We start from the raw sequence: 27,113 nt of genomic DNA, 5'->3' as shown, positions 1-27,113 counted from the left end.
AATCGCCCTTGTCCGGAATTCGAACAAATCTACGTATTATTGCAACTTACCTTTCACGAATCTACTTTTGGTCAGATGGATTGGAACACCGTTCTGGGAGCAGGTGACCGCCTCTTCTAGCAGGAGTGTACACACGGTACAAGGTATACGCCACCAGCATTTCTTGCGTCGGCTTCGTGCAATGCGGGCTGTTCCAGTGGTGTTTTTCTGACGACACGCATATTTTGTACGCATCCTTCATGTTGCCCGACCTTCGCTATCTTAATTACGTTTTTGTCTTTCGGTACGCCTTGTGGTGCTCGGCCGCTGAACCCGGCGGTCGTATTTCGATGGAGGCGAAGATGCTTACGGTACGATGTCAGTGCGCGTCGAAGACCCCCGGGTGGTAGAGATTATCCACTACGGCGTCCCACCCTGAGTCACTTCAAGACTTTAAACCGCATAAACCAGTTCCATCTGCGAGCATCTGTGTCCTGCACACACCGTCAGAAGGGCTTTTTGAGCGTGCTCCTCGCGATGTTTGCATAAACTGGTAATGCACGGCGAAGAGACCAACCATTCCCGGGGACACGCGCTGATAAAGGCATTTCTTCGGAGCACGCCGATGAATATCTTGAGACGTAGCTAGTTTTGTAAATTGCATTAGTCTCGAATAGTCTTCAAGAGGGGGATGGGAGCATGCTGCGTAAAATTTACCTAATTACTCGCATAACCGTGACCGCTGTGTCGTTATTCGCCCAACACACTGAAGGCAGCACCTAAGGAAGTCGCCATCCTGCGTTCTTTGGTTTGGCATCTTACTGACAATGGAAGGAAGAAAAGACACCAGCGGTTTGCCTCACTTTTGCTGCTGTAAAACCGAATCTGTAACAGGGCTGGTTAACATCAGTCAGTCTCGTGGCATTCTAAGCCAAACTGGAGCTCTGTTCGTCGTGCCATTTCTATGAACGGCACGCATCACGTCACCTGCACAGGCATTTCCGCACTTGATTTATTCCTTCTGGAACGCTATCACCCTGCTAGTGACCCGAGGAATTGATTGGTACCTTCCAAGGCGTGTGTCGAATTAGAGTATGCTGAAATGGGCTCGACAGTTGGTCTTACCTTCGAGACAAAGCTAGCCTCTGAGATGGGCTGTGCACCAACTTGTTCAGCTTGTCGCGGACTGAGGTTTTTCTCTGTCAACTTTTTTTGCCACCTTGAAGTTGTTTTATTTCTTGGCGGTTACACGCTCTGCTGCGGATTGCTTTCATTAGAATGCCTTGTGTTGAGTCGCCGAAAGGAGAACCTGTGCGGAAGGCGGTCCCCTCGTATTTCCACACAGTTGGGAGCCCTCGCCGCGATCCCAATCTCGAGCCCCTCCTTGAAGACGTGGCGGGGGAGATAACTGATAGTAGGCCCTCGAGAGCGGTCACCTTGGCGTCAGTGCTCCACTGGGTTCAGCATGCTGCGGTTGCTCGTCGTCGCGTCTGCTCTGGCCGCCGCAGGTATGGGCCGTCGGCCTACATGAGCCGCTAAGCCTCCAGCTTGGCTCTCGCAGGCAGCAACAACCTGGACGAGCAGGCCAGCCAGAACAAGTACTTCCTGCACGACCGCTGCCGGCTGGGCCTGCAGGAGCAGATCAACCTCGAGCTGCACGCCAGCCTGGTGTACACGCAGATGGCCGCCTACCTGGCCAACAACAATGTGGCCCGTGCCGGGTTCGCGCACTTCTTCCGCCACCAGTCCGACGAGGAGCGCGAGCACGCGCACAAGCTCATCGACTACGTCAACCTGCGCGGGGGAACAGTCTCCACCGTGAACCTGCAGGTGAGTGCTCCTTCCTGCGAGTTTGTTGTTGCGCTCACTCCCTCCATGCGCTCACTCGCTCCTTGCGCTGCAGATGCCCACCACCGCGACGTGGATGAGCGTGCTGGACGTGCTGCAGAGGGCGCTGGCCCTCGAGCACGACGTCACCAACCGGCTGTACGAGCTGCACCGGCTGGCCGACGACCACTGCCGCGACCCCCAGGTGAGGTGAAATAACAGCACAGCGTTGAGCTACGTTCTTGTCCGGCGTGGTGTCTTCGCGCTGCAGTTCGCATAATTCGACCTTCAGGTTGTCAACGTGTCATTAAACTGTGCGACTTCGAAACGCAACTCTTTCCTCATGACTACTGTCGCGATCAGTGGCAACGCTTGATTAACATCCCGCCGGAAGTGAGCCGCATTCTACGCTATAATGGGAAAACTTCGAAGCCGCACATGGTCGTGTGCCCGCCGTTCCTGTTTTGATAAGATCCTGGCGGCAGCAGTAAATAAGTGTTTCTTTTTTATGGGGTTCAAAATTTTCAAGGAAAGACGACTTACTTTCGATTTATTTTAACCTTAGTTCCGGCTATATTGGGGGTTACGGCGGTGACCAGGCAGAGTGATTTCTTTTGTTCGCTAAATAAAAAAGTATGTCAGTTATCTTTTCCCATCTTTATTTCACGCATTTTCAGAATTGGAGCTCGTACTCCTAGCAGTCTAGCCAAGGGAGGCGAAAAAAAGTCACCCTGGTACACCGCGTCACATCGTAGCACAGCGGCAGCGTCTGACGTCGATCGCTCCACCCTGCGGACGTCACCTGAGCCAAGTTTCGCGCAGTGTGCCGAACCCAATGCGCTTGCAATCTGGCCTGCTGCGTTGTCATTTGTGGAAGCGGCAGAAAAAAAGGACCCTTGACAGCGTCGTCTACGGAGCGAAGGGAGGTTATTGTTTATGGAGGTTTAACGTCCCAAAGCAACTCGGGCTATGAGGGACGCCGTAGTGAAGGGCTCCGGAAATTTCGACCACCTGGGGTTCTTTAACGTGCACTGACATCGCACAGTACACGGGTCTCTAGAATTTCGCCTCCATCGAAATTCCACCGCCGCGGCCGGGATCGGACCCGCGTCTTTCGGGGCGACAGCCGAGCATCATAACCATTCAATCACCGCGGCGGCTTTCGAAGGGAGGTTCTATCAACCGTAAAGCGCGAAATTCGGAGGTCGTGGTTTCCGACCCCACCGGATTCTTCTTTTTCATCAATTAATTTTCACTCATAAAGTGTTTACACTACCAATTTTCCCATTAATCAACGGCATGAATTAAAAAAATGGTTTCCTTAGTTTCGATGACTGTCATGACCAGACCATCATTGAGTTATTTTCAAATAGGCAAGTTGCTGTAGCAAACGACTGAAAAAATAATTTCGGTTGCGAAATTTATCAAACACTGAACGTTGTACTCACTGCCCCCCTAAAGAACCTCGATCAACTCCATCCAGTTCGTCAACGTCACAGGACAAATCGATTACCGTATTTATTATGCCTTGGACAGAAAATAAAATCTATAGTCCCGTGGAGCGGTGAATTGTTCTCACAGAAGGGTGCTCAAGCAGGGTTTCAAGACCGACAACAATATATCAAAGGTCCCCCTGATATGAAAGGGAACAACCAGTCTGCACGAGAAGAACGTTTTTGTAATTTCTCTGCTGAAGTTGCAAATTATTTCCGGATGTTACACGCTAAGTGAAACTCTAGGTCGAAAATAGTTGAAAGTGCGCTTGCCGCGCGGAATTATGGAGTTATCATTAGTTTAGTTCTCCAACTTTGTACCCTTTCATATTGAAGGGGCCTGTGCACAGCTGAGCGAATAAAAAGTTTTGTCGAAGCAGAGCCGTAGAGATCACGTCGTGTACTGGGCAGTTTTGAATGGCGTGAGCCCTTTTCTGCCGCTTCCACAAACGGACACGCAATCCTCTTGAGGCCGGATGGCAAGCGCAGTGACAAACCGCGCAGCGATGGCCTGCCCGTCTGGGCCTCCGGTGACGTCAGCAGGGTGGAATCGACGCTGTGTTGCGGTCGCCTACCAGGGTGCGCTGCAGATTTGTGGATGGAATTTTTCCTTGGCTGGACTCCTTAGAGGACGAGCTCCAATTCTGAAAATGCTTAAAGCAAAGATTGGGGGTGTTAATTGACGTATTTTGTTATTTACGAACTGATGAAATCATTCCGCCTCTTACCTGATGCCTGCCGTAGCCTCCAATATAGACGCAAGATAGACCTAGTCTAAATCTAATGCAAGTTAACTTAAAAATTTTAGACACTGAAAAAAGCTGGAGGGGACACTTCAACTCCGCCTTAAGGGTGTAGCGTTAATTGGTTGATGCCCACGTGCGTGGAATCGGCCCTCCTCTACATTCATAAATGGCTCCTCACACCACTCCTGGTGCAGCGATAAAGCGATGCGCCAATGGCAGGGGCTGCCACCGGTGGGGCTTCTGTCGCTCAGGTTGCCCTTTGGGATCAACCTCTCGCGATTAATCATTAATTTAACTGCCACCTGCGACAGCGGGCAGTTTGCTCGCGATCTGGAGGGCAGGTTGTGATGATGGGACAAGGTCAAGTTGCCTAGGTGGCTTCTGTGGGGATTTTCAAGTTCGTGGAACTATTGCTCACGGCCAACGACGCCGGCCTCTCTGCGACGGCTGAACGCTATCGCGTTAAAAAGAAACACACGTTATAGTCACCGCAGAAGCGAAAGGGGGCTGCGGGGCTACTTGTTTTGTGCACCCTGTCTTGGGTAGGGTCACCGCTGTAGCGCGCTAATTGGTCAGAGCGTGCCACAAATTGCTGCTTTACTTTGCATGGATAATCGCAACCATTTTGAAGCCGGTAGATGAAAAGAAAATCTGTTCTGTCTTCTTAAACCTAAAGTAGCGTTTTTACCCGAATCTAACGGGCACCCGTTTGCAGCGACCGATTGTAACGAGCATGCTGTTTTGATGTTCGATTTTGATGAAAAAAAGTGCGTGTTAGAAGCGGAAAAATACATTAACTTCAAGTCGGACAGTGAGCAGATTATCTTTGTACAGTGCGTAATAGATATGGTATATACTGTGTTTATTTCCGTGTATGAAAGGAAACGAGCTTGACTATCGATCGGTGTCCAGTCTTGGGGCATTATCTGTGCTTGCAAGACGCTGTGGGAAAGGTTTGTAAGCCGGGCATTCCATATTGCATGAAAGACCCCCCGGCTTTGACCAAGCAGTATGAACGTGCCTGCTTGGCCTATGGCTAACGTGTCTAACTAGATTCCCGACTAATTTAGCAAATTCTCTTTTGAGCGCAATTTATTTACTACATGTACTGTCCTGATGACGTTTGAGGCTTGTTGCGACCTTCCAATCGCCAGTTTTGTGTCATTTTAATCGCTCTTCTAATCCGCCGCTTCACGTCGGGATTTTTCGCGGATGAAGTAGTAGCACATCTGTCTTCGACGAAACATGCAACTAATTGAATTCAACAAGAGCCTCTCGGGCTGATTTTAGGGCATAGCAGGTATGCGATCTGTGTCTTCAGAAACCAACGTGGTTCCATCAGTGCGGGCATAGGAGGTTCTAACACTGCACCTAATTTAGTCCGTCACGTCGTCGGCCACCATCAGTGCATGCCCTACGGAAGAGGTGGCACTTTCTCACGGCGTTACTGAAAGAATGCGATAGCAGAACTTTCAAGTTTGGACGTAGAACACCCACGAGGTCCGGGAAAAGAAGGCTTCCTGACTAATTCCACACCAGCCAGAAATAGTTGAAAGAATTGCTGGAAACAAAAGTTATTCCACTTCCAAATGTTTCAACGCCTCACGCGCATGCAAGCCAGAGCAGCAGCGCCTGGCCCTGTGATGATGTTCAGTGCAGTCTCTTAATGTGCTTGCACCCTAGGGACCTGTTTATTACAAAACGTGGCAGAGGAGGAGCTCCAACTGTTCAAGCTTAACGCCCAACTAATCAGAAAGGGAGCGGCCAATTTAGTTGCACTGCCGAAAATCGTCGCGTTTCGTCAGCATCGGCACGAAAATAACATTTTTGGAGCAGCTTAAAACATTACAGGTTTCCATTTCTCCTTTGGTGTTACCATGCTGTGCTCCTTCAAATAGCGCCACGTGGTGGTGCATCTGTCATTACGGACGTTCTTTGTCTTGCGTGATGCGCAACAGTTTTTCCACTTGGCTTCAAACACCTCTTGAGGTCAGCTGCAGTTTAAGGGTAGTGCGTGGCACTAAATTTTGTGAACAACTGCAGACGCCAATGTGCTCCCTTTGCAGCATCAACTACAGCAGGAAGGTGATGTATAAACTAGCTTTCCTTTCGATACTTTTGAATAAATCAAATATTGACTCCCCCGGCCAGGGCGCAAACTCCCATTTACTGCTTCTCCTTATCTGCTTATCCTTGGGCTCTTCACGGAGATATAAAGGCGGTAAAAAACCGAATCCTTTCAATGCGTTCCTTGCAGCTCCGTCATTGTCAGCCGTTTCTAGAAAGGACAATTTTGCCTTCGGAAAGAGAAACCAACAGTTCGGTCGCCGAATTACTACCATTTGCAACGGGGAACAACGTCTTTTCTTCCATACCATTTTTAAGACACATTTTGCGATTCGGAAAAAAAATGTCATACTACGCGCTACTCGGCACTCGCTGCATACAAGACGAAACAAAACATTGGTGGTGTTTTAGCTCTGGTTAAACCTGGAGTGACGCGATAGCTACAGCTGGCCGAGTGGAACTCGGTCACGTGACCAACCACGTGACAGCGTGGCGGCGCCGCCACGCTGGAGGCCCGAAATGCTCCCGTAATGCAGCTATCGCTACAAAACTGCACGGCGCGCCAAGCGCTTTACCTTGTCTGTCTGTCTCGTCTGAGTTGCGCACACTGATCCTACGTGCGGGAAAAATCGGTTCCTGCCGTAGCATTGCTTAAGTACGATATCACGGGGAGTAGCTGAAAAGGTTCTGCATTACTCCACTGCCGAGATCGAATCTGCGATCTAAAAAAATAACTGCAGTCCAGTTAGGGACCTACCAACAGCACACCAAAGTTCATCGCCTATCGCACATATGTCCATCACCTATCGCACAGATGGAAGAAGATAGCGGAGAAGTTTGGTGGCAAGATCCTGTTTTCTGCGCCAAACAAATTGAGCAAGGTTCCGGCGTTAGTGAAACGCAAGAAAGAAATTGGTAACACCAAAGAACGGTGTGGAGTTCGTCATGGTACTTAATTTGTGCAGTGCAGCGTTAGAGTGGTTTACAGGATTTCGTTCTCGTGCGGCCATTTCTACGTGGGCCAAACAGGCAGGTGCCTCAATGATCGCCTGTTGGAACATGCTAATTCTTTGGGAGGCTCTTGTTCATCAAAGTTGGTTGCACATTGCAAATCCTGCCTGTGCACACCGTACTTTGACAACACTGTGGTGCTGTATCGTCATAACGAGCAACTAGTACGAGAAGTAGTAGAGGCGTATCATATCTTCACAGAAGCTGACTCGTGTGTGAGCAGCACTTCGATGGCCTTGTCTAAGCGCGAGATATGGCTGATGGAACAACGTGGGAGCCTGTGGGTGCTTACGTTTCAGCAATTCTTATCTGTCTTTCTGTTTAGCTTGTAGTTTGTGATGATGACGTGAGGCTTTGACGCGGCGATTAGATATTATAAATATATGGTTTCCCGATTAAAACAGACAGTTGTAAGTCAGCGCGTGTCCGTGTTTCTTCTTCTTCTGGTCCTTCGTGTTAGTTGCGCTGTTTCGTACCTTAAGATGCAATACCAACTCGCCCACTTTGCTGTGTTGCTACACCAAAGTGCTTCTTGACGCATTGTTCCTTTTAAACAACTAAAGCGGCCGATATATCTTCGCTGGACCAAATATGGCAGGCGGTTTTGTTGCCCTTCTCCCGCCGCGCTATGTGACTTAATGTTGGCGCTTTCTTCCGCCTTTATTTTTGGCTCGGGTGGTTAAGCTGGTCAATGTCGTTGAGCACGACGATTGTCACAACACAGCGCGGGGGGAGGTGGACACCAAGGGGGTGCCGAGTTTGCCAGAGCAGCGGCCACTGAGAGTGACCACACCAGGCCAAACGACGCTCCCATGCCTTTTGCCACGGTGTCCGGCCACCTAACTTTCTGCCGCCCCCTGCTACGCCTCCCTTCTCTTGGAATTCATTCCGTTACACTTAAGAGCCAGCGGTTACCTTGCCTACGCATTACATGCCCTGCCCAAGCCCATTTCTTGATCTTGATTTCGACTAAGATCTGATTAACCCACGTTTGTTCCCTCACCCACTCTGCCCACTTGTGGTCTCTTAACGTCACACCTATCATTTTTCTTTCCACAGCTCGCTGCGTTGTCCTAAAATTGAGCTAAATTCTTTCCTTAGCCTCCAAGTTTCTGCCCCATACGTGAATACCAGTAAAATACAGCTGTTGTGTACTTTTCTCATGAGGAATATTGCCATTCATAAATTGAGAGAACCTACCATATGCGCTCCACCCCATTTTTATCCTTCTAGTTATTTCCCTCTTATGATCCGGAACAGCTGTCACTACCTCCGTAGTAGACGTATTACCTTACTACTTTCAGCATCTCGCTAACAAATGTGAACTGCTGTTCCCTTGCGAATCTGTTGAACATTACTTTGGCCTTCTGCATATAAATTCTTAGACCCACCATTCTGCTCTGCCTAATTCATTGATCATGCTTTGAAATTCATCTCCTCAGTGACCTAACAAGGCAATGTCATTAGCGAATCGCAGATCACAGGTATTCTCCATTAACTCTATACCCAACTGTTCCCAAACGGGGCTCTGAATAGCTCTTCTAAACAGGCGGTGAATAGCATTAGCGACATCGTGTCTCCCTGCCTGACACCCTTCCTCATGGAGGACTATGGTAGGTGTGCAGTCATTATAGATATCTTCCAGTATTTTCACATTAGGCTGTTCTACACCATGATTCCGCAATGTCTGCACGACTGCTGAGGTTTGTTTAATTAATTCTCAAAAATAGTTTTTTAGGTAAAAATATGGCATTTTCAGAATAGTGTTGCCAGGGTTGGCGGACACCAGAAAACCGGGGAGTTGTTTTAAGTAGTAAGCTGGTTAACACATTTTAATAACTTTTTAACTATTATAGTTAGGCGCGTAGTTCCAGTTAGAGATATGTAACCGGTCATTAGTAATAGCGATATCAGTTTTTAGAATTTAGAAAACGCGATTCCCCTTGGCGCTGTGGCTCCACAAAATTTTTATTTTTTTTTAATAGTTACGTATGCACTGGAAAGGCTGCTTTGCCTGCATGCTTTTCGAAAGCGCATGCATATGGGCACGATGTAGTCAGATTTTGTCGAGCCACAGTGCTGAGGGCAATCGCGTTTTCGAAATTCTAAAAACTGATATGGCTATTACTAAAGACCGGCTACAAATCTCGAATTGCAACCAGTTGCCAAGCTGTGACAGTTAAAAAATTAATCATCAGAAATTACTTAACCACCTTACTTAGGAGAATTCACCGGCTTTCCGGTGTTCGCCAACACTAGCAATACCATGCAGAAAAGCCACATTTTTACCCGAGAAAGTAAATTATTGAAAATTACTAGTCTTCCCTAAAACACCTTCCACAGCGGTTGGTTATATTCTGCGCATTTCTCTATCACCTGATTGACAGTGTGATATGGCCTATTGTGGAGTATAACCATGGGAAGTATTTTTTACCTGCTTTCTCGGAGGCTGGTCTCCGACAGACTGCCTTCATTTGCATGAGCGTTCTAGTGTTAACGCATTAATAATAAATCAGAGTTGTTGGCCGATTAGCACTACACTACACCTCACAAGTCGTTTGCAGCGCTGCGACTGTCGGCTCCATCGCTCGGAAGGAAAGAGCACCTGTGTCCAGCTGCTTCGCGCAGGAGACTCGACCGCACTCGGCGACGCAATGTTTAGAAATGGCTGCAGCACCACTTCTTCATTGATGGTACGAGAGCTGGATGGTTCCACGTATGATCGAACCCAGGGTGGCTAGTCAACCTCTTAAATTTATTTAAAATTTTTATATATATTGTCTAATCAGAGGAAAGAAGCGATCCGCAAATGGTGCTGCTCTAAAAAATGGCAGTGGCTTATGCCAGGATATACGTAGCGAAAGCACGTAGCATACGCATATACGGAGCATATACGTACCGGCACGTAGCATATCTTTTCATGTCCAGGTTAGTCTGGTTGTCTGGCTAGCTGTTGTCACGTGACTAGTCACGTGGTTTGTCACGTGGTGCGGTGCGACCACGGTGGGAATGCGAGCACGGCGAAACTGCGAGTTCGTGGCCAATGTAGCTTTCGCTACAAAATTTTTTTCGAAGCACGCGAAATTATTAATGACGGAGAAGGGCAGTTCCGCCTTTAAGGCTCTGCTGTTTTGTCCAACTTTGGTTATGAATTACATAAAATATGTTAAAGTGTGGTATGTAGAAGTTCCTTGACTAAATGTATGGATTTTTTGTAGCGAAAGCTACTTTGGCCTCGAACTCGCAGTTTCGCCGTGCTCGCAGTCCCACCGTGGTCGCACCGCACCACGTGGCCAACCACGTGACTGGTCACGTGAAAAACCGCGTGATGAACCATGTGATAACAGCTAGCCAGACAACCAGACTAACCTGGACTTGCAATCAAGATTAACCAAGGCTAATAAGAACAGAAAGTTGGGCTAGTTGGTGTGGATTCATACTTGACAGCGCAAAAAAACGAGGACAAAAGCGAACGAGGAGACACAACACAAGCGCAGGTGTTGTGCGCTTGTGTTGTGTCTCCTCGTTCGCTTTTGTCCTCGTTTTTTTGCGCTGTCAAGTATGAAACCAAGGCTAACCAAGCTATGCTACGTATATGCGTATGCTGCGTGCTTTCGCTACGTATATCCTGGCATAGCCGAGCTAAGTCACTGCCATTTTCTTGAATGACTGATCGGGGATGAATGACGGTGAGCGGGTGATATGACGTTGTTAGCAATCGGAACATGATAGAACTGATGATAAAGAATGAGTCTCGCAATTTTACGTCTTGCTTCCAGTTGGGGAAGGTCCGCATTATATTTTAGCGCAGAGACACTAGTATGAGAAGAATAGTAAGGAAAAATAAAACGGGCTGCGTGGTTTTGAACATATTTAAGGGTCCCAAACTGAGCATGCATATTCAAGCTTAGGCCTTATAAGAGATTTGTAGGCAGTTGTTTTTACGAAAGGGGAGGTAAATTAGATATTTCGCCGCAGGATGCCGAGGGTGCGGTTAGCCTCATTAGTTATTTTAGCTATGTGTGACGAGCATGAAGTATTTTGCGCAAAAATAAGTCCAAGATATTTATATGATGACACTGAGGATATTGCAGTTACCAAAAAAAAAATAGGTGGGCGTTAAGTAAGAATGGCTGTGGTGGATAGACAGTAATGAAGTTTTATTGATATTTAAAGGCAATAACCATGTTTTACACCATTTTTATACCGTTTGTAATTCGCGTTGTAAAATGAGAATATCTGAGCTGTCGTTAATGGTTCGGTAAATAATACAATCATCAGTAAATAGACGTACGTTAGAAAATATGTCGTTAGGGAGATTATTAATGTAGATTAAGAAAAGAAGGGGGCCCAGAACGGAACCTTGAGGCACACCAGAAATCACAGGCGACAAAGGGGAGGAGTGGTTGTTTGCAAAAGCGAATTGATCTCTAGTGCACATGATACAGTTAACATCAAAGGTTACCAGTCTGAATATGTTTTCCGAAATGACCGGAGAGGTGGCGGAATTTCACTCTATCTAAATAACAAGCTGCAGTATGGTGTTATACCAGAATTCTCACAAATAACCGATCATCATGAGTCGTTGACTGTCAAATGTTCGGGGTCAATAATTGCCACAGCTTATCGCCCACCTTCGGGCAATCATGAAGAATTCATTCAATTCATTAGTAGTCTTCTTGCATACGCGTCTGTATTATATAAGCAAATTGTCCTGGTTGGAGACTTTAACATCAACCTGGCAGTACGAAGTCCACAAACAGAACGGTTCCTTGATGCGAAAAAATCATTTCAGTGTACTAATGTTATCCATTTGCCAACGAGAATAACACCACATAGTGAAACGCTGATTGACTTGTGTGTCACCAGCCATGTGCCAGACAATGTTTTTTCGGGAATTCTTACCTTTGAATTGAGCGATCATTTGCCAATATTCTGCTTTTTGCCATGTGTACAAAAGAGAAATAAGTGCAGCCGTGCGCCTCCTGTTGTTTGCCGGTAACTTAATACAGACACCATTGCTGCTTTTTGGGCCTTGATTGAAGCAGTGCAATGGAATTGCGTGTATAATGAAAAAAATCCCAGCTTGTCTTACGGCATCTTTTTACGCAGAAATAAAGACTGCTACGATGAAGCTATTCCACCAGTACAGCTCAGAAAACACAAAAAATCCAGGAAGCCATGGGTCACTCATGAGTTTAACATAAGAATTACAGATAGAGATAAATTGTATAACACGTTGATTCGCTCGAGAGACTTAGACAAACTATTGGAGTACAAGAAATGTCGAAACAAGTTGAACTCCGACCTTAAGAAAGCCAAGACTGATTATTACAAAAGAAAATTCACTTCAATATCTCATAATCTTAAAAAAATTTGGGAAGAAGTCAGAAGCTTATGGGAAGCCCCAATAATACGATCCCGAGCACACTTATGCTTAATGGTACTGAATACTGCAATACTTCGCTCGCGCAAAAATTTAATGACCATTTTTTGAACGCTCGTGCATACTCAAACTCTATTGGCACTGAAGACGGAATAGAAAACTATATGTGTGCTGAAAGCTCAAATTCTATTTTTCTGAACCCCTGCACGGAAACTGAAATTTTCTCCGTCCTTGCGTCCTTAAAAAGAAACACAGCAGTTGGGGTTGATGACCTCAAAGTCGAGCCGATCGTACCCGTTGCTGATATTTTATGCGCTCCTTTACGTCATATTTGTAATGAAGCTTTAACTAGCGGTGTTTTCCCTGTTAACATGAAGATAGCCAACGTCGTAGTTATACATAAAGGAGGTCGGCATGATGATATAAATAATTACCGCCCTATTTCAGTGTTGCCTGTGTTCTCAAAAATTTTAGAGCGTCTCCTGAAAATTCGTTTAACGAGCTTTCTTGAAGAGAAGAAAGCCTTCGCCGATGAGCAATACGGTTTTCGGGAAAATAAGTCTATAGAAATGGCATTACTGAATGCTAAAGAAAAACTGTTGAGTAATTTCGAGAATAAACAATTTACTGTTGGATTGTTCTTAGATTTCAGGAAGGCTTTCGACTCAATTAAGCATAACATTCTGTACCGAAAACTCCCGTTCTACGGCATTCGAGGAGTAGCGCTCAGATTGATTCGAACGTATTTATCTGGAATATTGCAATACACACACCTTAATGGTTTTCGTTCTGAGTTAAAAGAGATAACATATGGTGTTCCGCAGGGTTCTATACTATGACCGTTGTTGTTTATTATCTACATTAACGACATTACACGCATTCTACATACCCCTCACACAGTTATCTGCGCTGATGACACTACCTTTTTTTTCCATGGCAATAACTTGGGCCATGTTGCATGCCGAACTAACACATGGTTAAATGAATTGTACACTTGGCTGAGGGTAAATCAACTGCAATTAAATGTTAGTAAGACAAAATACGTCATATTCGAACCAAGAACTAAACCTGATGACGAAAAGATCATTGTTAAATATAATGACTCTGTAATAGACAGGGTTTCTAGCTTTAAATTCTTGGGCGTTTACTTTGAAGAGCACTTGAGCTGGACGCCTCAAGTAGACAAGATGCATGCTAGTGCATGCGAATGTTTTGGCATGCTGTACAAAATTAGGTACCTGCTTCCTGCCTGGCTTAAGCGCCGGTTATACTACGCCCTTGTTCAATCACATTTCAATTACTGCTTACTAATCTGGGGCTATACTACCAAGTCTAACCTTGACAAATTGATCCTTCTTCAAAAACGAGCTATGCGATGCATCGAAAACCTTGAGCGGCTGGAACACACGGCACCGGCGTTCCTAAAACATAACGTCCTAAAAATAAACCAGTTGTAGGAGCTGAAACTTGCTACTCATATTAGGAACGAAATCATGCGAAATCCTTCAGTGTTAACTAACTTGAGCCAACCCAGTAATACACGGTATAACTTTAGAAAGAACTATTTTAGGCTACCCGCTATAAGAACGAGCTATGGTACACAAACACTGTCGTATTTAATTCCCAACTTTATAAATACACACCCACCTCTTCTTGACATATCACAGCAATGTAGAGCACTCAAAACGTTCAAAAATGCCTTCAAAACGTACATACTGTCCAACTCAAAGCTTTAAACATACATGTTTTGAAAACCAACTAAACTTTATGTTGGATGTTATTTTTTGTTATTGTATTAGCACTTGTATAATGTTGTAATCCTTTGTACATTTATGTGCACTGTACGGGTGACAGGGCACTCGTCAGGCAGAGAGCATTTGCCTTTTGCTGTCATCCTAGACCGTCTGTGTCTGAATGTTACAAATAAAAAAAAAGTTATACATGAAGCTGCTAGCGGCCAGGTTACAAACTGTAATAGGGGTATTAGCTGGCTCACACTAACTGATGACAGCCGGTCAAAGAAAAAATGGCAGTGGCTTAGCTCGCTATGCCAGGATATACGTAGCGAAAGCACGTAGCATACGCATATACGTAGCATATGCGTACCGGCACGTAGCATATCTTTTCAAGTCCAGGTTAGCCTGGTTGTGTGGCTAGCTGTTGTCACGTGACCAGTCACGTGGCTGGCCAGGTGGTGCGGTGCGACCACGGTGGGAATGCGAGCACGGCGAAACTGCGAGTTCGTGGCCAATGTAGCTTTCGCTGCAAAACTGTATAACCCATTATGGACTAAGGGATTAAGGTTAAGCCTTGAAAGTTTTAAGAAAAGTCGATTATGGGAAACCTTATCAAAAGCTTTCTCGAAGTCTAAAAACAGGTATATTAAGGTCAAGTTGGGAGCTGACGTCGTTTATGAAAAGTGCAAGTTGTGCATCACTGGATCAATACTTAAGAAATTCGTGCTTACTAGTATGAAAGGAGTTATTAGAAACAAGGAACCTCATGATTTGAGAAAAGACGTGCTCCAGCAGTTTAGAACATGCACTTGTAATGGATATTGGCCGGTAGTCAAGACAAGATGTCGGAGATTCCTTTTTGGGGAGTGGAATGATCTCACCTGTTTTCCAATCCAGCGGCACCACGCCAGACGAAATGGACTGTTCAAAGATATGCGACAAATTGACACTCGTAATTTCTTTAGTATTTTTAAGTACCTTTGCGTCAACTTCGTCAATGCCAGCAGATGATGTCAACTTCAAGGTTCCTATTAATTTAAAAATAGCCCGAGGTTCAAACGTTATCTCAGGCATCAGATCATATTGAAGGTTAGGAAAATAGGGGAGGGTTCCTTCAGATTCTTTGGTGAAAGCTGAACAAACTGCCGAATTTAGTGCTGTTGCAACATCGGTACCAGGAATAGGAATGTCATTTTCGTATAGTATTGTTATTGATTTCTTTGGTCATGGATTGATAACCTGCCAGAGTTGACGAGTGTTATTACGCGACATATCAGCAAATGAGGTTGAAAAGAATGATCGCTTAGTTTTCGTAGCTTCGGATTGAAACAGTTAGTTTATCAATGGAGCGGTACTTTTGCCAAGCGTGAGACAGGTTAGTTTGTTTGGCGAAGCGATAGAACTTTTTATTCTTATCGTTGAGGTGTTTTAGAGTGTTATTAAACCAAGGGGAAGACGGCTGTTCAGCTATAGCAATGATAGGAATATGGGCTTTGATTAGTTGCTGCATTTCGTATTTAAAAATTAGCGAGTGATCTTCAACTGAACGACAAGAAAATGTATCAAGAACGGAAGAACTGAGTGAGCTTTCCACCTTTGTCGTAAAGAATTAGCTCCTTTTTTATCTTTTCGGTTATGTAACATGAGACTGATAGGTAGCGTGAATTACGGCATGGTCGCTAAACCCGGGTAAAAAAGTTAGTGCACAAAGGTTATCAGGAGGTGTGGCAAACAAGAGGACGAACAGGGTGGAGGACTGATTATTATGCCCTGTTGGGTTGGTGTTGAGCAGTGATAAGCCAAACGTAAGACACGTGTTAAGAAATTCACTTTCTTCGTTATTCTTCGATATTGTTAGTGCCATGTCAGACCATAGTATCGCTGGGAAATTGAAATAATCGAACCGTAGAATTGTCGTCTTATGATAAGAACGTGTCAGGATAAAAAGTGTGCGACAAAACGGGAATCTGCATCGGGAGGGTGGTAACAAGCTTCTTGTGTTAAAGGCAGGTGGGAAATTTTGGTGCAAACGAACAGGATTTCCACCTGACAGTATATATATCAATCCTAAAGCGATGAAAATTCAGGTTAGTAGCCACTAAAACCCCTCCACCGCGCCTTTCATCCCGATCACAAAGGAAGATATCAGTTTGTTAAAGCGGTTTGAAGTTCTGAGGTTCCAATCGAAGAATTTAGCCAGGTTTGCTATGTGTGGGGGAAGCAAGGTTAGAAACTGAGTCAGCCTTTGCCAAAATGCTTCTAATGTTAGTATGCAAATAGAAAAAAGGCATTTTCGCGGCTGGTCGTCAGGTTTAGCTCTTATCTACAAATGCCGTTGGATAACTTTCTCTGCAGAATGATCATGAACATAGGCAATGTTATCCACTGTTAACCAGTTATGTCGAAGCTTGCAATGTTTGCCTGAAGATTTTGCAAATGAAAGAAACTTTTTTGCACGCAAGCCGAGTGCTTTGTGAATAGTTTGATAAAACACTGAAACTTGTATCTTGCAGTTTACCCGAATTAGCCTGTACGCGCTCTTTAACTTTAAGAAGTGCGAATTTTACAGTTATTGGCCTTGTTTTGTTAGCGGCAGATGAGCCAATCCTGTGTGCGCGTTCAATGTCGACTTGCTGCAGTTGGAAAGAAAGCTTGTCTTTGCAGAGTCCAATCACCAAACCTTCGGCTTCGTCCTAAGTTTGTTCAGAGTTATCTTTAGTTATTTAGAGCTATCTCTGTTAGTCTTATCCGTCTGCAAGCTATAGATGTTTTTATATAATTTGTCAAAATGCGCCCAAAGAACGCTTTTCTATCTAGTTTGCAGATCACTATATCAAAAACGGCTTGCAGCAGGGTGGCAGCAATTACGGATGCCATCTCTGCACACTGATCTATGAAACTGCCAAAGTTGATATTTACGCGTCTTTTCGATAAAGAGACATGATCGCGCCGACATTAAGAAAACGCAGAGCAATGAAAACGTTTGACGTTAATTTAAAAAAAAGCCGTTTTTTATATTTGCTAAGCTTTATCCACATGTTCTCCTTTATATCAAATTTTAGAATCATTAAAACATGTTGTTTCACTAGTTACGACCCCTCCAATGAGACCCTTCAGCAAGGATTGGCATATGATGCATATTTGACTTCTTACCTGCTACGTCTATAGAATGCAGGAAGGATTGGATCTCAGCTTCTTAGAAAAGATTTCGGCTGCAGCGAGGACGTCAAACGTCGAGACGATTCGGCCTCGACAGCGGAGCGGGGCTACTGTGCATACGCACACCAGACGCTTGCTTTACGAGGCGACGTGGGGCAGAGCAGACCGGCAGAAAGTGGTCCTTTGTCCCCAGACATGGTCGCGGCGGATGGGAATAATGCACGCTCGTCCGCCGCCGCCGCAGTGTTCGGCACGCCGAAGAACCACCGGTAAAAAAGGCCTCTTGCGTCCAAAGGTCAACGCGACGTTCTCTTAGGTTGAGGATGACATGGCCCAGCACGACGATTGGAGACACCCGGGTGCTCCATCACGGCAGACCTTGGGAGCCCTAGCTCTTCGGCAAGTGGAGGGAGGGTGCACCGGCAAGAGGGCGTGCTGGCTCATTCCAGAGCAGACGCTGTCGTCGTCGCCGCAGTGGCTGCGCTGGACGTGTTCTAAGCCACTTAGTGTGGAGGGGAGCTCTCCCTCACGGTTTTCGGCTGTTCACTTCCATCATAGAGGACCAAGAAATATTATTAGCGACGTGGGAGTCAGGTGATCTTGCGAAAAAGGCTTTGGATGCTGACACTTTTCTTAATCATCTTCGGCTGTTAGTAGCAAGATGGATCGTGCACAACCACTTTAGAAAGACTCAAGGTAAAGCGATCTACGAGGAAAAGCAATGCGCAAGTGGGAGCATTGTATTCCACTTTGCCGAAAACTGGACTGTCGTGCTTCTTGATGAGGTTCAGGCGTACCACTGGCAAAAGAAACAAGTGTGAATATTACAAGTGTAGTCACAACGAGAAAATCTACCAACAGTTTCGTGATTGTTGGTGACGATTTGAACCACGACTCTACACACGCCTGCTTGGCTTTAAAGAAAGTGAGAGAATGGGCGGGTTTCGCCCCCATCGAAACGCGGTTGCCACGGTTGGGTCCGATCCCGGGTACTCCGACTCAGTAGACGAGCGCCTTAACCACTGAGCCACCACGGCGGGTTCCCCCCATCGAAACGTGGTGGCCACGGTCGGGTTCGAACCCGGGTACTCCGGCTCAGTAGGCGAGCGCTTTAACCGCTGAGCCACCACGGCGGGCTTCGCCCCCATCGAAACGCGGTTGCCACGGTTGGGTCCGATCCCGGGTACTCCGGCTCAGTAGACGAGCGCCTTAACCACTGAGCCACCACGGCGGGCTTCGCCCCCATCGGAACGCGGTTGCCACGGTCGGGTTCGAACCCGGGTACTCCGGCTCAGTAGACGAGCGCCTTAACCTCTGAGCCACCACGGCGAGTTTCACCCCCATCGAAACGCGGTTGCCACGGTCGGGTTCGAACCCGGGTACTCCGGCTCAGTAGACGAGCGCCTTAACCTCTGAGCCACCACGGCGGGTTTCGCCCCCATCGAAACGCGGTTGCCACGGTCGGGTTCGAACCCGGTTACTCCGATTCTGTCTCTTTGACATTCAGCGACCTTCAGCCGCTCCGGAGCTGCGCCGAAACCGATGAACCGCGGGAGTTTCGAAAGCAACGGAAAGGCGCATAACTTGCTTCCTGGGACAGTGGACACCACAGTCGCGCTTTAAGCTACGTGGCGATAGTGACAGATGTGCGCTGCATGCGTCGGCATTGACAAAGTTGTGGCAGAAACGCGGCACTGAAGCTATAGGCCATCGGCGTTCATTGTGTTCATTGGCGTTGGCGTTGAAAGCGTTCTAGACTCCGATGATTTTGAGGAAAGAAAGGCGCGTAACTGGCTCCCTGGGCGAGATGTGGGCCCGCATGCAACCTCCGAATTTCGCGTCAATGCGGAGTCCGGCTGGGTGAGAAAGAACGAATGGAAGGGTGGCGCTGGGAGAGAGAAGGGACGGCAAAGAGATAATAATAATAAGGCCTCTCCCATGTCTCTCCAATTAACCCTGTCATTTGCCATCTGCGCCCACCCTATGCCTGCAAACTTCCTAATCTCATCCGCCCACCTAACCTTCTGCTGCCCCCTGCTAGGCTTGCCTTCTCTTGGAATTCACTCCGCTACCCTCAAGGACCAGCGGTTATCCTGCCGTCGCATTACATGCCCTGCCCGAGTCCATTTATTCGTCTTGATTTCGACTAGGGTGTCATTAACACTCGTTTGTTCTCTCATCCACTCTCAGGTCAAGAAAAAACTACAGACCGATCAGCTTACTGGTCGTTCCCTACAAGGTATTTACTAAGGTTGTCGCTAATAAGAGTCAGCACAGCCTTAAAGAGAAACTGAGGAGAAATTGAAGTTGGCTTGTATCGATAGGATACCAGTTTCTAACCACAAAAAAACACCACTCTTTCTGAAAACGAAGCTCTTCTAAGGTAGAAAAGAGCGAAAACGAAAATACAGGTATCGCCGCAACAGGCCAATGTCAGAGCAAATGTAAGCGGGATGACGAAATAGGAGAAATGAAACCACAGATCTCTGAGGCTGACAAACGTGCATGACATTATCGGCATTGAAGTATATAAGTTATGTTTTGACACCACTTGTGCACTTTTATCACTCGAAGAAGTCGTAAAAAAGACAACCTGAAAGTTGGAAGTCAAAGAAAACCTGTAATTGGCGGCGCAACAGGCGGCCAGCTGAGTTTCGGCTATTTTTGGAGTGCTTCGCTGCTATGCGTTCTGCGTGCCTTTATGGTTTCGTTATGCGACCTAATTAACAAGGGCGGATCAGCAGACGACCTCCAAGTGCCCCTCTAAGGGCTCCTCGGAACGGACAAGGAAAAAGAGCTGTGCATAGCTAATGTTCCAAGCGCCTCCCCGTTGGCCAACGCACCGCTCGGCGAGTTCGCTTTGTCAAGGTACCAAGAGGCTGGGCTGCGTAACCACCCCTACGAGGACTATAACTACAGAATATAAATATGCCCGCACGTACCAGTCTCTATACATCAGTCGTGACGGTGGCTCTGCGGTGACAGCGACGCTACCGACTCCTCGGCGCAAAGACTTTCTTGCCAGACCCGCCGCCCCAGCCCTCAAAAGCATCGCGCGCTGTGTGGGGTTGAGGTCCCTCAATGCAGGCCGGAGATTTTTGCGAGAACTTCGTTGTCGGAATTTGGAACTGTATCTACTGTAAAGTTAGTGCAAACGTAAACGAAGAGACGATGGCTGACAGAGGCCTTCAACGTCCGGCCGGCAGTAGTAGTCATTTCCGCTGCTGCTAGGCGGGAGCGCAGCGCTCGCCGCCATCAGTCAATGAGTCCTGTTTTCCGTTTCCGCCACTTTATGTCGCTGTTCTCCTATTTCGTCATCAAAGAGGGCCGAGTTTGAATCGCAGCGGCAGCAAAAAGCAAAAAGGCAGCAAACGGACGGACGGATGGACGATGCGAGCTTCCCGTCTATTAAATATATTTTCAATCCTACACTTGTAACCCTTATGTCAACCCTCTGCTTTTGATCCACCAATCTTCCAATCGTTTTGTGCTAACTTCCACCGCAGATTCATTCACATGACCATTGTTATCTCTAAATCCCGGGACCTCATGGAAAGTGACTGTGCCTGCACCGACATCCGGATGGATACCATCACATTTTAGTATGAAGTGTTCTATTGTTTGTACAGGTTTACTACACACAGCAGATGTGTCATCTTCGTTAAACTTTTTTTTGTAGCTGCGCGTTCTAGGACACCCCGATGTAGCTTCAAAGAGTAGGGCACTGCCTCTTGAGGTACCATAGAACGATTCTTTTCTGATCTGCTTTTTCCAATTTCTTCGATACAGTTCTGTAGTCTGCTTCTCTTCCATCGAATTATTCCAGTTTTTACCTTCCATGTTTTTTACCTGCCTTTTAAACCTCTTCATTTCTCCATCCTTGTGTCCTGCATACTTAGTGGCTAGTTTCCTAGTCCTTTTCCGCCACTGTGAGTCAACGCTCTTTCTCTATAAGTATTTAAATACTTGAGCTGCCCAACTGTTATTGTCCATTTTTCTTAGGTGTTCTTCATATAATGCTTTACTCTGAGCTTCCCCTGCGTCGAACAATGCCCAGCCCATATTCCCCTGTGCTGCCTCGTTTGTGGTTTTCCCGTGGGCACCTAGTGCTAATCTTCCAACAGCTGTCTAATTTACTTCTAATCTCGGCTGAACTTCTGGCTTTAAGCACAGAACCACATTCCCGAAAGTAAGCCCCGGCACCATTATTCCTTTCCAAATGCCTCTGAGTACTTTATATTTGTTATACCCCCACAGTGCCCTAGGTTTCATTATCCCGGCATGTCTTCTCCCTTTTGCTACGAGAAACTGTTCGTGCTTTTCTTTCGTTTAGCCATACCCCGAGATATTTGTATTCAGCCACTCTGGGTGTTTCTCGGCCTTGTAATTAGCTGATCATATGTATCGTTGAAAATCATCTGACTTAACTGCGCTGAAACTTAAACCTAAAGCGTCTCCTTCGTCTCTACAAGAATTAACCAGAGTTTGCAAATCTTCATGGCTATCTGCTAACAGTACAATATCGTCCGCAGACATTAAACCGAGGAGTCGCTGCTCTACCACCTTTGTGCCTAAGCTGTCATCATCATCATCAGCCTGACTATCCCCACTGAAAGACAACGGCCTCTCCCATATACATTTAACCCTGTCCTCTGCCAGCTGCGGCCACCCTATCCCCGCAAACTTCTTAATCTCATTCGCCCACCTAACTTTCTCCCGCCCCCTGCTACGCTTCTCTTCGCTTGGTATCCACTTTGTTACCCTTTAGGACCATCGACTATTTTGCCATCGCATTACCTGCCCTGCCTGAGCCCATTTCTTCCTCTTATAATCTGTACGACAGATAGTAACCTAGATTACTCTCTTGTAGCCTTCTTTCCATATTTACCTACTGCCCTAGACGGGGAGCGCCATCTCTTCAAAGCCGCCGCGGTGGCTGAGTGGTTACGGCGCTCGACAGCTGGCCCGAAAGACGCGGATTCGATCCCGGCTGCGGTGGTCGAATTTCGCTGGAGGCGAAATTCTAGAGGCCCGTGTGCTGTGCGATGTCAGTGCACGTTAAAGAACTCCAGGTGGTCGAAATTCCCGGAGACCTTCACTATGGAGTCGCTCATAGCCTGAGTCGCTTTGGGACGTTAAACCCCCATAAACCAAACCAAACCATCTCTTCAGTGCCAACCTCTCGCGCTGCGTCTGCGGCATGTCGCCATGTGCGTACGTACCGTATGCACTGCGGCTTCAGAAGAGATCTGCCAGCTACTTCGGAAGGCGAACTTGGTTGGAGGTGAAAATCTCGTTGTTACTCACGCGTGCTCTGTGGAGCACACGATAGACAGCGACGAAGGATGTCACACTTGGAGACAAGGCGCTACAAACCACGCGAGACAAAGACAGGACGACGATACAGCGCCTTTATCGTCGTCCTGTCTTTGTCTCGAGTGGTTTGTAACGCCTTGTCTCTTCAAGTGTAACATGCATGTCCAACTAGCACCGCAGCAAACGTTACTGACGAAGGATGACTTAGCGGGAAAAGCGTTTCACAGCAGTTTTTAAATCTGTCAGTTTCTTACATGCTCAAAATCCCGAACATTCTGTAAGCACTGCGCAACGAAGCGGTGGATTCGATCGATGTTCTCCGTTGTCGAATACGAGGTGTATGCTTTCGTCGTTTTGATATTCAGAAGCAATCATGTACTGGCCGAGGACGAAAGTTTTTGGTGTGCGAGAAAAAAAAAAGTCTATCACCGTGGCATATCAGTCGCTGAATACCCTGGAAAGTACGAGACATCAACTGTTGACTTCGCCGGGAGGCAGCTCATCTGTAAGCACTGCTCGCCTCGTTTGTTTAGATTATCACGTCATGCTTGCACTTTAGTTTTGTGAGAATATCGGCTTTACAGACTTTCTGCCTGAGTGCTGCCAAACACGCGGCGCTGCGGTATCGTGCGCGCGACAGGCTCGCGTAAGCAGAAACATTGCACTGAGTGCTTCATATTACGGCAAATTATTTCGCCTTAATTTTCGCTTCGTACGTGTCACTGTGATTCGGTTAGCGTATGCGCATGTTCGTTCCTTAATGCACGTTTTTGTGACAGTGAAATGTACTTTGTTGAATCGATCTGAAAAGTGCTATTAAGAAGTTGATAAAGGAATTTTAGTCGCGCGCGCTTTGCCCTTGTTGATAGTGTTTCGAGTCCGCAGATTACAGAAAGTTGTGTTCGTGAGTCGTTTTTTTTTCTCTCTGTTGTGTATAAACCTCAGTGCTTTACGCTGAATTCTTTCAAGTCGTGAAATATTGGTTACAGACTGAAGAAACCAAACAGTGTTAGCATATTCTAGTACAGGTCTAACAAATGTTTTATAAGCTAAAAGCTTAGTTTCTGTCCGTGCAAGGCCAAGACATATTCTAGTACAGGTCTAACAAATGTTTTATAAGCTAAAAGTTTAGTTTCTGTCCGTGCAAGACCAAGACACCTTTTTAAGAAAAACAGCTTTCGTAATGCAGTTCAAGTGATGTTGTCGATGTGTTTGCCCCATCTAAGGTCGTTAGTTAATGTAACTCCTAAGTATTTATGTTCGTTGACGAAGGCCAGTGGAGTGCCATTATGTCCAAGAAATTTTATGGTTGTTTTTTGTAGTTACTACAATTTCTACAGATTTCACTTCGTTAATTGACATTTACCAGTCATTACACCAATCCGAAAGTTTTTGCAATGATTTGTTAAGTATGGCATGACAATTAAGTGCTGAATGTTTGTAGAGGCAGTTGCCTTTCAAAAACGGCGGCAAATGTCTTATTCCTTTTCCTCACAGCTGGTGTGGCTGTGCCAGCAAAATCGTTTGAGAAGAAATATGCACCAGCGAAGCACGCATTAAAGCTTACTGCAGGTGTGCTTTCATGTAAATGAAATCCAAGTGGCATCCTGGTAGAGTTTATCCCGTCCCTTGGTGCTGTCGCAGATGGCCGACTTTCTGGAGCAGGAGTTTCTGGCGGAACAGATGCGCTCGATCGACCAGCTACAGCGGCTCATCACGCAGCTGCAGAACATGGACACCGGCCTGGGAGAGTTCTTGCTGGACCGCGAGCAGCTGCGCTCCCCGTGACCAGACGAGCTTGTAAAGTGCCAGAAATAAACTAGCTATAGGTGCCGGCATAAAAACGAGAGTCTGACCTTCAGCAGGCCCGGCGTATCCTGAGTGAAACGAAATTTGAAAAGACTGGTCAGAATGGTAAGCCAATGAAATAAACAGACTATTTTTAGCATTATGGCTCTTTTATGTCACAATGGCCTGTAATTTTGAAAAATGCTAATACAGAGTAGTAAGTCAGTAAGTGCTTTATTTTTCCGTTAGCAATATGCATTTCAGAACGGAAAGGTTTGAGGAAAAAAGCTGCAGACGCCGCTTGACAAGTCCTGAAACTCGCTTATTCGCAGCAGCATCAGTGGGGGATGGCGATGCTTTGAAAACAATGATGATAAAGCACAAGCAAGAAAAAAAAAGAAAAAAAGGTACAGCAAAACAAAATAGTTAATTTAACAAGCTACACAGGTTAGATAACATCGCAAAATAGGCAGCATAGACAAAATAATACGCTCAAATCGAGAAAAGATGTGCTTGATTTGAAAGTATTATTTTGCTTTCCTATCACATCTCGCTACTATCTCAGAAGTTAAAATAACACCAGGCATCAAAAATAATCGCTCCGTTGGTTTTTATGGCATAAAGGCAGCACCAATTCCAGACGTCGCTGACGTCATAATTTTCTGCTCTCTGATATGATCTTGGCGATAGGTGTTATCCCGAAAAAATAAAGTAGCTACAGTTGCTGTTTGATTTAGAGCCGGTGTTGCTGATTTCATTACGAAGTAGTAAGTAGCTGATGTTATAATAAAACTACAAATAATTATCAGTTGGGGGCGTTTCTAGCGTGGTTTGCACCCTGCAACGAGGACCAACACCACTCCGCTAGCTCGAACCACAGCTGTGGCCGCGAAGAACAACACCACCGAAGACTAGCCCGCAGGCAAAACCGTTCATTGGGATCTCCTTCGGTCGCGCGCAAGCAGCAGCGTCGCAGCAGGCACGGGAAACAGTTGTGGTCACGTGGGCTGGGGAGGTGTGTGGTCCCCTCCGTCCGCGGAGTCCGGCGTCCAGCTTTCAACTCTCCGCTGCATGCACGGCCTCCTCTTCCCCGCTGCCTTCGGGGGAGGGAAGAGTCCCAACAAGAGAGAGAAAAAGGTGCCTCAGGCAGAGAAGGGCATCGTGGATCCCAACACCCTCCCTTTCTCAATCGTGACCTCCACTCGCTCCCCTTTCGCATTCTTGTCCCCCTGGTTCCTCCAGGAGCCTGAGCGCCGGGTTGACAGGCTCTGCGTACGGGGCGAGACGAGGGTGGCGCCGCGAAAGCCGGCTTGGTCTTCATTCAGGTCGCCCTCGCGCTGCTCCTGGAACCGCTGCCGCGTGCGATGGTGTGGGCCCGCTCTCCGTCGCTGAACCCACCGGGGGCCGTAAATCAGGGCAGCCGGAGGGGGCTCGGTTCCTGAGAGCGGGCGTCTTGCAGTGTTCTGTTCCGGGAACTACGCCGGCTTTTGCATCAACACAGGCGGGGTGGCCTCGAGACCTCTCGCACCAGGCATCTCCGGCATAGGTCATCTCGCCGAGTTCAGAAATTGTGGCGTCGAGGGAAGGACCACCTTGCATTAGGTACGACCGTGCGCCAACTCCCGCATCTGTCGTTCATCCGTCGCTTCTTCGATCTGGAGCTGTTCAGGCAACCAACGCCGCTGTGTGCGTCATCTCACGCGTTCAGCATTCTCCTGTTTCCCCAGCGAGCTCTCCGGCTTCGGGTGTTATAGCGATGCCTGTAGAGATCTCTCTGCGCTTCGCTCGCCTCTGCGCAATCCTGCGCGGATGGCGCCTCCGCTTCCGCATCAACTTCCCTCTGGAAGTACTGTTTCAGCTCTCCCACGTGAATGAGTACGCAGATTTGGCCCGCCTTCGAATCTTTCAGCCGGTAGTTGAGCCGCGAAAGCTCCTTAGCAATCAGAAAGGGTCCCACTCATTTGGGCGCCAGACTGGCCGCGAAAGCCGCGGTTGCGTCGCTGAGTGCGTGATTGCTCTTGAGGACGAGGCCAACGACCTGAAAGTATCCGCCTCTGTGCGCGCGATCATATGAGGCCTTTTGACTGGTCCTGGCCTTCTCGCGGCTGCGGTTCGCCTCCTTAATGGCATTTGCCTAAAGCTTGCGCAATCGCCGCCTTGCGTAGTCCTCGACATCTGCCGTGACTCCGCGGACATCCTCCCATTCCCTCACCAGAATTGTGTCCGTAGGCGTGTTCAGCTCCCTGCCAAACTCGAGAAAGACCGCCGTGAAGCCGGTCGAGCGATTTGCACTCATGCGTAGAGCGAAGGAGTGAGCATCGCAATCATTGTGCGATCTCGTATATGCGACCAGGAGCGGCTTGATATCTCGATTCCAGCGCTCGCTCGCATTGGAATGGGAATGGTAGCCCGTGGTTTTCTGCTGACGGACACCCATTTCTGCACAGGTATCACGGAAAACCTTCGAAGTGAAATACGTGGCATTGTCAGTGATTAGCCGCTCAGGGCAGCCGTAGCTGCAAAACACTTTTCACAGCTTTGCCAGGATCTCCCGTGCATTTGGTGGGTTGGGGCACCTAAAAAGATTGAGAAAAAAAATAAGCCC

General features: G+C 47.1%; 1 protein-coding gene across 1 annotated transcript; it reads left to right on the top strand.

Moving 5' to 3' along the window:
• The first annotated feature begins 1,332 nt into the window (after positions 1-1,332).
• On the top strand, positions 1,333-24,668 carry LOC144108856 (soma ferritin-like). Its single transcript, XM_077642081.1, has 4 exons — positions 1,333-1,487; positions 1,541-1,809; positions 1,883-2,011; positions 24,365-24,668. The coding sequence occupies exons 1-4, from the start codon at positions 1,445-1,447 to the stop codon at positions 24,506-24,508; spliced, it is 585 nt and encodes a 194-aa protein (XP_077498207.1). The 5' UTR covers positions 1,333-1,444; the 3' UTR covers positions 24,509-24,668.
• Positions 24,669-27,113: the final 2,445 nt, after the last annotated feature.

Source organism: Amblyomma americanum, chromosome 1 (assembly GCF_052857255.1).
Source record: "Amblyomma americanum isolate KBUSLIRL-KWMA chromosome 1, ASM5285725v1, whole genome shotgun sequence".
Lineage (NCBI taxonomy): Eukaryota > Metazoa > Arthropoda > Arachnida > Ixodida > Ixodidae > Amblyomma > Amblyomma americanum.
Note: the sequence above shows the minus strand (reverse complement) of the source record. Positions and strands in the feature narration are given on the sequence as shown.

What these genes read in the sequence shown, in the direction of transcription:
- LOC144108856 (XM_077642081.1), top strand. Translation starts at nt 1,445, where the DNA reads ATGCTGCGGTTGCTCGTCGTCGCGTCTGCTCTGGCCGCCGCAG. An exon ending in TCTCCACCGTGAACCTGCAG is followed by an intron (nt 1,810 to 1,882) that starts GTGAGTGCTCCT and finishes CTTGCGCTGCAG; the next exon opens with ATGCCCACCACCGCGACGTG. An exon ending in ACCACTGCCGCGACCCCCAG is followed by an intron (nt 2,012 to 24,364) that starts GTGAGGTGAAAT and finishes GTGCTGTCGCAG; the next exon opens with ATGGCCGACTTTCTGGAGCA.